Source organism: Brachypodium distachyon, chromosome 2 (genome assembly GCF_000005505.3).
Source record: "Brachypodium distachyon strain Bd21 chromosome 2, Brachypodium_distachyon_v3.0, whole genome shotgun sequence".
NCBI classification, from domain to species: Eukaryota; Viridiplantae; Streptophyta; class Magnoliopsida; order Poales; family Poaceae; genus Brachypodium; species Brachypodium distachyon.
Genome location: NC_016132.3, coordinates 24,472,937 through 24,484,119, shown reverse-complemented (window position 1 = coordinate 24,484,119; position 11,183 = coordinate 24,472,937). Strand labels below are relative to the sequence as shown.

The 11,183-nt window shown below is 51.2% G+C and overlaps 1 protein-coding gene across 1 annotated transcript; it reads left to right on the top strand.

Annotated features, from left to right (window-relative positions):
- Positions 1-10,249: 10,249 nt before the first annotated feature.
- On the top strand, positions 10,250-11,183 carry LOC100826023. The gene has a single exon (XM_010233115.3). It carries the CDS (start codon positions 10,342-10,344, stop codon positions 10,741-10,743), a length of 402 nt encoding a protein of 133 aa, XP_010231417.1. The 5' UTR covers positions 10,250-10,341; the 3' UTR covers positions 10,744-11,183.

Here is an 11,183-nt window from a genome sequence, read left to right as displayed (position 1 = left end):
CCAGATCCACGCTAGCCCAACCTCACCATTTTCCCCCTCCCCATCCCGCTTTTCCCCCGAACAGCTTCCTCTTCACGGAGTGCCGCAAGTGGTGGTGGCAATAACTAATTCTATTTCAAGCATCCTATCTAGCAGGACAAAATACATATAAACTTAAGCTAACCACCCTAAAAGAGATAAAATAAATTATAGTACACAAGTTAAGTTGACCACATACTCCGAGGACTGCTCAACTTGTCTGTAACAGCATGGTAGGAAAACGCTGAAAGGAAGAAAGTAGCTTACTCTAACGCGGTTACTGGCCCCAACTTTCTCAACTTTCCGCACGAACTGCTGAAAGGAGTAATAAGGGATCAAGTGGGATTGCCAGTCAGCATAAATCTTGATCAGATTGCCAAGGTCCTCCACCTGACAGCAAGACAATAAATCAGAATTAGGAGGCCATACCATAATAAAAACATTCTTTTATAGTGACCAACAACAGGCTGCACACTTTGTTCATATATGCAGTAAATAACAGAATAATTCCAGGCAGGGCGTTCATTTTCCTTTATCCTTTTCAAACATTTGTGTTCGGCACGCTTGTGAAAACAAAAGAGCTGTGCATGTGCATCATATCAACTTGCGAGAACAGAGCAAGGACCAGAACTGTACAGACCAATCAACCCACCCCAACCAAAATGCATAACAAGAAAGGGCAGCACAATCATGTCACAGAGGTGTGTTTCCAGCTACACGAATCGATTAGTAAATCGGGAACAGACCTGTGGAAGGGTTTAAGTGGGGTGTAGGCAGGCTGCAAGACAAACCTCGTGGCCGGGGCGGGCGCGTGGCTTGAAGGCCTTGGGGAAGTAGCAGAGGACGAAGCCTAGGCCGGCGTTAGAGAGGAGCAGGTCCGGCGTGAACTTCGGCCGCATTGCCCTCTTCTTCCTCTTCTTCTTCCCGCCTTCCTGCGCCGCCTACTCCTCCCCGAACAGCTTCCTCTTCACGGAGCGCCGTCATGTTACCACCGCAGACGGCGGCGGCGACGTGCGCAGAGGGAGCATGGAGGCGGCAGCTCGCGCAGAGGGATCGCGGCGTCTAATGAGGGAATGACCCTTCGAGTCCTCAACCTTCATATACCCGATACAGCCCAACAGGAGGTCCACTCGACGGCCCATCAAGTATATGCAGGTCGGGTCCCTCAAAGTGCGGCTCAAGCCAAGGAGCATAATCTTTTTGTACCAGAATAAACTGATTTGATTGTAACCTTCCCGATTATCACGCCCGAGACCTAGCCGCCAGTATATAAGGCTAGGAGGGGGAGTCGGGAAGGGGGAACACACACGCACACACCAGATCCATCTGCGCATCATAGCTTCATAGCTTCCCTGTAATCCCGATCAATACAATACACCAAAAGCAGGACGTAGGGGTATTACCTTCCGAGGGTCCTGAACCTGGGTAAACCTTGCGACTCCCCTAGTCTTTGTTAGTCGACAAGATCGCTGGTGCACCCCGTGCTCTCCTTCAGGCGAAAACCCTTGAGTCAGGATATTGCCGAGGTAGCCCCTCGTCATTGGCGCCAACTGTAGGGAAGAAGTGCATCAGATCTACGATCTTCTTGACCATATTGTTCTCAATCCACAACGCATCAACCACGGAGGAGTCGATCCACTTCGGGTCCTTGAGCTTCTCAGCTCACCAGCCGGAATTGCGCTCCACTTTCCGTGACCTCAACGGTCTTCTGGACCTGTCGTTCGGAGGCTTTAAACTCCGAGTCAGCCGCGAGGGAATTGTCACCTTCACAGTTTTGTCACCAACAAGGCAGATCTGCGATTCTTCGGAGGCGTTGCCGACTGATCCCTCACGGCCGATGCTTTCGCTGGGTGAAACAGGGCTAATTTTGGCCAAATGTTTTTGCACCGAGTGCGATTCACATCACTCGGTGTTCGCTGAAGATCCCACTCCTTACAGCGTCCATACCTGTTCGAGTGCAGCAATCAACCCCAATGACGCAATCGCGATCCCTCGCATGACCTTACCACAAGTCTTCACGGCGGAAGTAGGCGAGAGCAGTGGAGACGGACACCGCGCCGGCAGAACCATCTTCGCTGAGGCACGCGCTGGAGACGTGACCAATGATCGCCCAACAATCATTCTCACGCCGGAAGAGGAAGTTCGGGTTGAGGCCACTCTTAATGGCACTACCCCTTTACCAGTAGACGCCACACGCAACGAGATGATGGCATATCATCATGCGTTAAATACTACGCATGCTCGACTGCGAGATGAGCAGGCCGAGCTACAACGACGACGAGAGATCGCCGACGCCTCGAGTGCTCGCAGACAGCTCTCAGCGCAGTGTCGCAATGCTTGCTCCCGAAGCACCCCCAAATATAGAGCGTTGCGCTATCAATCTTGGTTCAACAATATTTCCGAGCGAGATCGCATCAGCATGACACGTAGTCTGGATGATGAATTGATGACAGTCAATACCCAGGGAGAGGTGCTCCCACGGACGCCACAAGGAGCCGTGGTTGCTGCAAACACGTACCTCCTATTCACTATGCCACCGGATGACGACCCGAGGGCGGCAATTCACAAGCAGGTCCTGGTCGGCTTAGGCCTCATCAGGAATGCCCTCATGAGCCCCAACTCGAACCAGACGGAGCCCCGGCGGCATAGGGATGACGGTTCCCCACGGCAAAATAATCGCACGACTCCTCCACGACGGGGACCGGAAGAACAGCCTAATCGCCACCGCAACACCCTCGTGCTAGGAGATGCTTGTGATATTATTACTCAGCAGAGAATCGATCGCAAGCGGTCAGCCCGTGCTGGCCGCATCACAGAAGAAGAGGATGAACCTTGCGGCGCGGCCTGCTTTAGCCGTCGCGTTCGCAACTCGAAGATGCCCGACAATTTTCAGTTTCGTCGAGCACAATCAAGTTTGACTGATCTCAGGAGCCACGAGCTTGGTTAGAAGATTACCTCACAATGGTGCGACTGAAGGGAGGAACGAAGAACACGGCCATGCAATGCTTGCAGTTGCAGCTCAAGGGGCACGCTCGAACATGGCTGGCTAGTCTTCCAGAGGGCAAACTCAGCTCGTGGGATGAGCTCTATCAAGTCTTTACCCGCACGTTTCGGGCAACATATAAAAGACCAGTTTCGTTGGAGGAACTCCGAGCGTGCACCCAGAGATCGAGCGAGTCCATTCAATCCTACATACAACGATGGACATCCCTAAAAAATGCAGCAAAAGAGATATCAGACGAAAGCGCAGTCGACGCCTTCAAACGTGGGTTGAAACGCGTCACTTTTAAGGAAGAACTGGGATGGAGCATGCCAAAAATAGTGGCAGGTCTGATGGAGATAGCAAATAAATGGGCGGATGGAGAAAATTCAATTCGAAATGAGCACAGTGCACTACCCGATGATGAAGAAGCCGAGAGAGGACACTGCCGTAACACCGAACGACGAAAAAAGCGAAAGGAGCGGGAGCCTAACGCTCCCGAGTTTGTAGCGGCAGAGTTCGACTGTAAGGTGCGGCCACACACTATTCGAGTGCCGCCGTTTTCACGAGTTGTAGGACACATGCAGCCAGTTTCAGAATTCAACGGCAAGCAGGCATTACCCTCGGGGGCTAGGTCAGCAATCAACGAGGAATAATCCCAATCCGTTGGTTCTGCCACATGCCACTCAAGCTGGGATGGTCGCGCACAATGCACAACCTCCCCCTCCATTGCCACCAAATTTCGCTGGATCCATGCAACACACGCAGCCCGCGTCAGGGCCATCAGAAACACCAGCGCCTCTAGGAAATATCTGCATGATACAGAAAGGAAGGCCGTCCAACCGACATAAAAAAAGTTATCACTCGACAAGTTCATTTGGCTGTAACTGCACCACCCGCCACCGTAGAGTACCTCCACTGGTCCGAGGTCGCAATTTCATTCTCGCGGGCAGATCACCCACCCCAGATCCTGAGGCCAGGACAGTCAGCACTAGTCCTCGAAGCCTCAAGTGGGAGGCTATGAGATGAGCAAGGTATTCATAGATGGAGGTAGTGGCATTAACATCATATTGCGGATACACTAAGGGCGATGAACAGATCTTTAACAAATCTCCAAGCTACAGACACATCTTTCCACAGAATTGTTCCGGGAAAACCGGCAGTGCCATTGGGCCGGGTTAGCCTCGACGTCGTTTTTGGCAACCCCGCTAACTTTCGTAAGGAATGGATCGATTTTGAAGTGCTCGACTGGAAATCGCAATACCATGTGCTACTGGGCTGGCCGGCACTCGCCAGGTTTATGGCCATCCCCCACTATGCATATCTCATGATGAAAATGCCTGGACCCTACGGCATAATCACCGTCCAAGGAAGCTTTACAAGATCAGACAATTGTGACAGAGAATTCCATAAACTTGCTGAATCATTTGGCATGCAGACAAAACTTGCCTCTTTGAATGCAACGACGGACAACGACGTACTTCCCATGACAAAGAAAGCGCCACAGCAGATAGAGTTCAGCACGAAGAGCGACACGACGGAGCATCAGGTACACCCGACGGATCCCAGTAAAACAGTGCTGGTGTCCTCGAGCCTTCCTCCCGCATAGGAAAGCGCGCTCGTCGAGTTCCTGCGCGAGAATTGGAAAATTTTCGCCTGGGTACCATCCGATATGCCGGGTATTCCCAGGGAACTCGCCGAGCACTCTTTGCATGTGGACGAGCATGTCAAACCCATCAGGCAACCCATGCGACGTTTTTCATAACCAAAGCGAAAGGCCATTGGTGAGAAGGTCAATCGTTTGCTCGATGCAAAGTTTATCCGGGAAATAAAACAAGCTACCTGGGTGGTGAACTCCGTGCTTGTCCCGAAGAAGAACACAAAAGTTTTGCGCATGCGCGTGGACTTCACCTCGTTGAACAAGCACTTCCCGAAAGATCATTTTCCCCTACCTCGAATTGACCACATCGTCGATTCAACTGCGGGATGTGCTCGGTTGTCATTCCTTGATGCATATTCTGGATACAATCAGATTCGATTGAAGAAAGAAGACAAAGATAAGACAGCATTCATAACGCCTTCTGGAGTTTTCTGCTACACAACTATGCCTTTCGGACTGAAAACCGCAGGCGCTACGTATCAACGCTGCATGTAGGCGTGTCTTGAGGCGCAGCTTGGCAGAAATGTTCAAGTCTGCATCGAAGATATCATTATCAAGACAAAGACTGAAGGTACTTTATTAGAGGATATTCGAGAGACATTCCAGAATCTTGATAAGTATCGGATCAAGCTCAACCCGACGAAATGCATTTTCGGAGTACCTGCAGGGCAGCTTCAGGGCTATTTTCTTTCTGCAAGGGGAATCGAAGCCAATCTAGACAAGATCAGAGAAATAGTAACAATGAAGGAACCAGCAAACATCCATGCAGTACAGCAGCTTACAGGACGAGTGGCAACCCTCAGCCGTTTCATTAGTAGATTGGGAGAAAAAGCTCTACCATTCTACCAGCTACTCAAGAAGGGGGACAAATTCACGTGGACACCTGAAGCCAGCAGCGCATTTGCCGATCTAAAATGCATCCTATCAACTCCATCGGTCCTTGTAGCCCCACTCGAGAATGAGCCTCTCTTGCTATACCTCACCGCCACAAATCAAGTGGTGAGCACGGCCTTGGTAGTAGAAAGAGCAGAAGAAGGGAAAGCGCAGCCAGTCCAAAGGCCAATATACTATGTTAGTCATGTACTATCTCTCACAAAGCAGCGTTATCCACATTATCAGAAACTGGCATACGGAGTATTCATGACGGCTCGGAAGCTGGAACATTATTTTGAGCAACACCTGATCGTTGTAGTAAGTGAAGCCCCACTCGCCAACATTCTCAATGGGGAATCGAGATTTCGCCCAGGAATATCACATACGAGCGCCGAAAAGCAATCAAGTCGCAGGTGCTGCCAGATTTCATCGCCGAGTGGACCGAGATGCAGATTCCAAGCCCACCCGATTTGTCGAGTGCCTGGACCATGTATTTTGATGGATCCAAACGGGCAGAAGGTGCCGGGGCAGGAGTAATATTGATTTAACCAAAAGGAGACAGGATGTGCTATGTTTTTCAGATGCAGTTTTGCAACGTCTCCAACAATGAAGCCGAGTACGAAGCTCTGTTGCATGGCATGCGGATGGCAAAAGCATGCGGTGCCACTTGCCTAATGATCTATGGTGACTCCAACTTGGTGGTGCAACAAACAATGAAGACCTGTGACGCAGTATCAGACACCATGATCGCCTACCGTGATATGTACAACACATTGGAGGGTAATTTTGACGGTTGTGAGCTCGCGCATGTTAGCCGAGCCAGTAATGAAGAGGCTGATCATTTGGCCAACCTGGGATCCACACGGGCAGCAGTTCCGCCCGGCGTTTTTCTGGAGATCATCCATCAGCGAAGCATCAAAGAGAAGAGTGCGACAATTTCAGAGAAAAAGTCTCCCAACTCAGATCCCACAGTCGATTCAGCAGTTTCACCTGACAACCACGTAAATGAGCAAGCAGCAGCCGGCGCAGTCGAAGTCCTGGCAATTGAACCAACGTGGATGAAGCCTTTACTCGTATATATGCTCCAACAGGAATTGCTAGAGGATACAACCGAAGCTAGAAGGGTTATGCGGCGATCGAAAGCTTTCACAGTAATCAACGGCGAGTTGTACAAGCGCAGCGTCTCCGGTTTTCAAAGATGTATCTCACCAGAGGAAGGACATGATATCCTCCTAGGTATCCATCAGGGCACGTGCGGGCACCACGCCGGAAGCAAGACAATCGTTGCCAAAGCCTTCAGAGCTGGATTCTACTGGCCCACGGCCCTACTCGACGCCCAGGCTATCGTCAGCAAATGCGAGGCATGTCAGATGTTTGCCACGATGCCGCATGCCCCAGCATCCAAACTCAAGACAATTCCCATCGCCTGGCCTTTTGTGCAATGGGGACTCGAGATGGTAGGCCCGTTGAGGAAGTCGCGTCATGGAGGACACCGCTTTCTGCTAGTCGCGGTTGACAAATTTTTGAAATGGATCGAAGCCATGCCAATCGCAAGTGCCACATCTACAACGGCTATTCAATTCTTCAGGTCTATCGTTTTCTGTTTTGGCGTTCCTCACAGTATCATCACGGACAATGGAAGAAACTTCAAAGCAGACGACTTTCAAGACTTCTGCGAGCAGATGGGGATCCGAATCAACTATGCTGCAGTCGCGCACCCGCAAACAAATGGCCAAGTCGAAAAGGCCAACGGTCTGCTCACCGAAGGCATGCGGAAAAGGTTGATGACACCCTTGCGGAGAGCAGCTGGCGCATGGGTCGAAGAACTCCCTTCGGTACTCTGGAGCCTGAGGACTACACCCAATTCTTCAACGCAGTTCACCCCTTTCTTCATGGTGTACGGAGCAGAAGCAATGCTGCCATCCGAAGTAAGGTATAACGCACCTCGGGTCGCAGCATATGCTGGACCAGATTGCACAGAAGGTATGGAAGATGCACTCGACGCAGCAGATGAGGCACGCGACATCGCCCTTGCTCGATCAGCAATCTACCAACAGAGTCTCCACAATTATCACGACCGTCGACTACGCCGTCGTTCATTCGTTGAAGGCGACCTAGTCCTTCAGCTGAAATAGAAGGGTCACCACAAATTGGCATCACCTTGGGAAGGACCCTACATCATATCCAAAGTGATCCCCGATGGTGCCTACATCCTGAAGGATCCAGCCACCAGCATCGATTTCGGCATGCCGTGGAACGCCGCACAGCTACGGCGTTTCTACACTTAGCTTTTTCTACAAACAGATTCAATTTATCTTTTTATCGTCTTCAGTTTCTATTCAGTCATATTATTTTCGTCAGTACGTCAATGAATAAAGATTAGTTTTTCCCTCGCACATGAACTGAATTACTACATTAAAAACCTTCATCTCTTCAAAGACCTGAGGGATGTTTCTATATAATATCGCTCGAGTGCGGCAACTCCAGCGTCGCAGTGAAAACTCCGCGGGTGGCACTCACCCGACAGTCAATCAGGACTCGGGGGCTGCGTGAAACACCCACGAATACAAGCATCGTACAAATCATAATTACCCCCGTCCAGGAGAGGTCTCCAAACCATCGGCTCAACACCCTCATCAACGGACGGCACTCAGGCGCAAGTCTGTCACACTTCGTCACGACACAAGATATTCAACATCAGCAAACAACATCAGTGGATAAAGGTATTCATTCAAAATATTTAGCTAACAAAGTTTTGGTTGCAGGACACGACAAAAGAAGAGGAAACACAAGCTGTTCGACACCTAATGACAAGAAAAGACTCGGGGGCTATTTCCCCCAAAAAACAAGTGTTAAAATTCAGCAACACAGTGGAAGTCTATATCATCTCGACGACGCAGTAAATTCTCGAGCATGCCACTCGACGGCATCATAGTAATACTCCATGTTAATCTCGCCATCTTCAAAAAACGGCACCACATGTGGTCCCCCCAGATCGAGGCCGGGATATCGAAGCCTAACAAAAGGCAAGCCCACGGTGGCGCCAGTTACAAGCTGCTCATGTATATAACTCTTGATGACAGCCGAATCTGTGAACAAACGGACCAAACCCCGAAGACCGTCAAGAACCGGCATATTCAGGAACAGAGCTCGGTGAATGCCAGTCATAATCTGGCAGCACGAGCTCAAACAAGCTTTGGCTCGGGTAGCTCGATCCTGCAGAAGCGCCAATACATGCCTCCTATTGGAATCAAACCAGAAGGAAGGAACTGTCGGCCCTGCCCGTTGAAGCGTGCTCAGGCGATGACGAACGCGCCCAGCCTCCTCATGGGACTCGGGGATAATTTCTGTATACATGTGTTCCGGTGTGTTCATGTGCCGGGCTATATATGGTCGCACGCGCGGCATGGCTCCACGCCCCCCTACCCAACTGTGTGTGTGCAGCACAATTATACGGAGTGATCATCTTCTTGTTGATATGTACTCCTTCCGTCCCATAATATGAGGCACGTACGCATACCTAGATTCTCAATTTGATTATTTAGATATGTATGTTTTTTAACAAAAAATACACCATTAGATTCGTTATCGAAAGAACCTTTCTAATGATATAATTTTTTAATTATTTAATTAATATTTAGTTAACTAAATTTACGATCTAGGGACGTGGAGGGAGTACTCCGTACAGCTGGATCTGTGGCTGTGTCGACAACGACCACGTACAGGCAAAGAGCATACGCGTGCTCCTGGCAATGGCTATATACGGCTGCTTAATTTGCTCTGCAAAGCGTGTGCGTAAACGTAGCACATACAGTAGTACTGACCCAAACTAATCTTCACCCGCGCTGCCAAATTGGGTTACCGACAAAAGGGAAATTTCGTCGCTTTTCTCTGAAATGCCGGTATGTTTTTCATATCACTGATGGCAACGTCTTGTAGGTGTAGCTCCGATCCAAGAATTCCCGGCTGCTATTTTCTGGATCCAAAACGGTTTGAAGGTCTAAGGATACGCAGAGGAAAGACGGCCGGCTCGTTTCCCTTGGAAACTTGGGCATGCACCAAAAATCAACCATCAACTAGCAGACAAATTTTAAAAGGATAACTGCGTGGAGGGAGCGCGTGTACAAACCTGTAGTTACAGCTACGTGAACGGTGAATCAATGGATGGACATTCCCGCTGAGATCCGGTGCCGATTAATTCCCTGGACTCGACCGCGCTGTCGCGCACCGATCCGATCCCATGTCATTGCCAAGATCGTGCGTGTGTGCGTGCAGCGGAAGCATGCTGCGTGCACGCACGCTGGCCAGCACCATCGATCTGCCATTCCATGTCCCATGTCCCCGCCCAGTCCCGTTAAAACAAGATGAGCCGCGAGCCCACATGCCCGGCCGGAGATCTCGCCAGCCGGAGCCAAACGACCTTTGGCCAACGCAATTAGTACGAGCGACCGACCAAAGCCACCAAACCAAAAAAAGCAAAGAGGAGGAAGCAGCAGCAAAAGCCAAGGCAAAAAGGCGTGCGTGTGTGTGCCGGCTGTTAAGGGGCCACGCACCCGACCACACACACACACGCACCAATCCCCGGCCGGAGCCCACCATGTGCTTGCAGCATGCTTCCTGGCCTTTTCCCGCGCCCCGCGGACCCCACGGCGCCCGCACCAACCCAAAGGCGGGCGCCCGGCAGAGCCTCTCGTCGTCGTTTATATAACGCCCCGCTCCCCCGCTCCTGCCACCTCTTAGCAAAACCTCTCACGCACTCTTGTACTCTGTCTTCTCGACCAGCGAAGCCTGGATCGAGGGAGCGAGCGCCATGGGGAATTGCCTCAACGCGGCGTGCAAGCAGCAGCACCGCGAGATGCGGCGGCGGCACGTGGCGGTGCCGGAGGACAGAGAGGAGGAGGCCGCCTGCAGGAGCATAGGCCAGATGCTGCTGCACCAGAAAGAAGAGGATGAGGAAGAGGAGGCGGTGGCGGAGACGGCGGCGGCGGGGGGGATGAAGGTGAAGGTGGTGCTGACGAGGGCGGAGCTGGAGTGGCTCATGGCGCAGCTCAAGAGCGGCGAGCAGCGCCTCGAGGACGTCCTCTGCCAGATGGGCACCGCCCGCGCCTGCAACGACAAGCCGCCGCCCCACCGCGACGCCAACGCCTGGCGCCCGCGCCTCGAGTGCATCCTCGAGTGCCCCGAGCCCAACGCCGGCGTCGACGCCACTTAAGCCAATAATCAAGGCGCTCTCGTCCAGCTTTTGGGGCTTAGTTAGCTAGCCGCTGTTTGCATATATAGATCGACCCGTTACGTGTGCCTGGTGTGATCCGTGGAGAGGCTTCTTGTTTTTTCTTGTTTCTCTTCAGGGGATCTAGTGGCCGGATGTAGGGTGAGCAACAGCTTATCACAGAGCAGTAGTTAATCGCTCTTCTCTCTTTGTTTCCTTCTCTCCCTTCGATCTGCTAGCTTGTTGCTCTGTCTTGTTCTGGGGTTTTGCTCTGTCTTGGTGGTTTGTGTACTCTGCTGTAAATAGTGTGGTCATCCGGTGATCTCGTATAAGATGCCAACTACCGTACCGTGTGCTGTAGTTTTACATCAATCGAAGATGCATGTAAGAAAAAAATTTAGCTCACTTTGTGGTGCAATCCAGCTGTCAAACTTTTCCGTTAA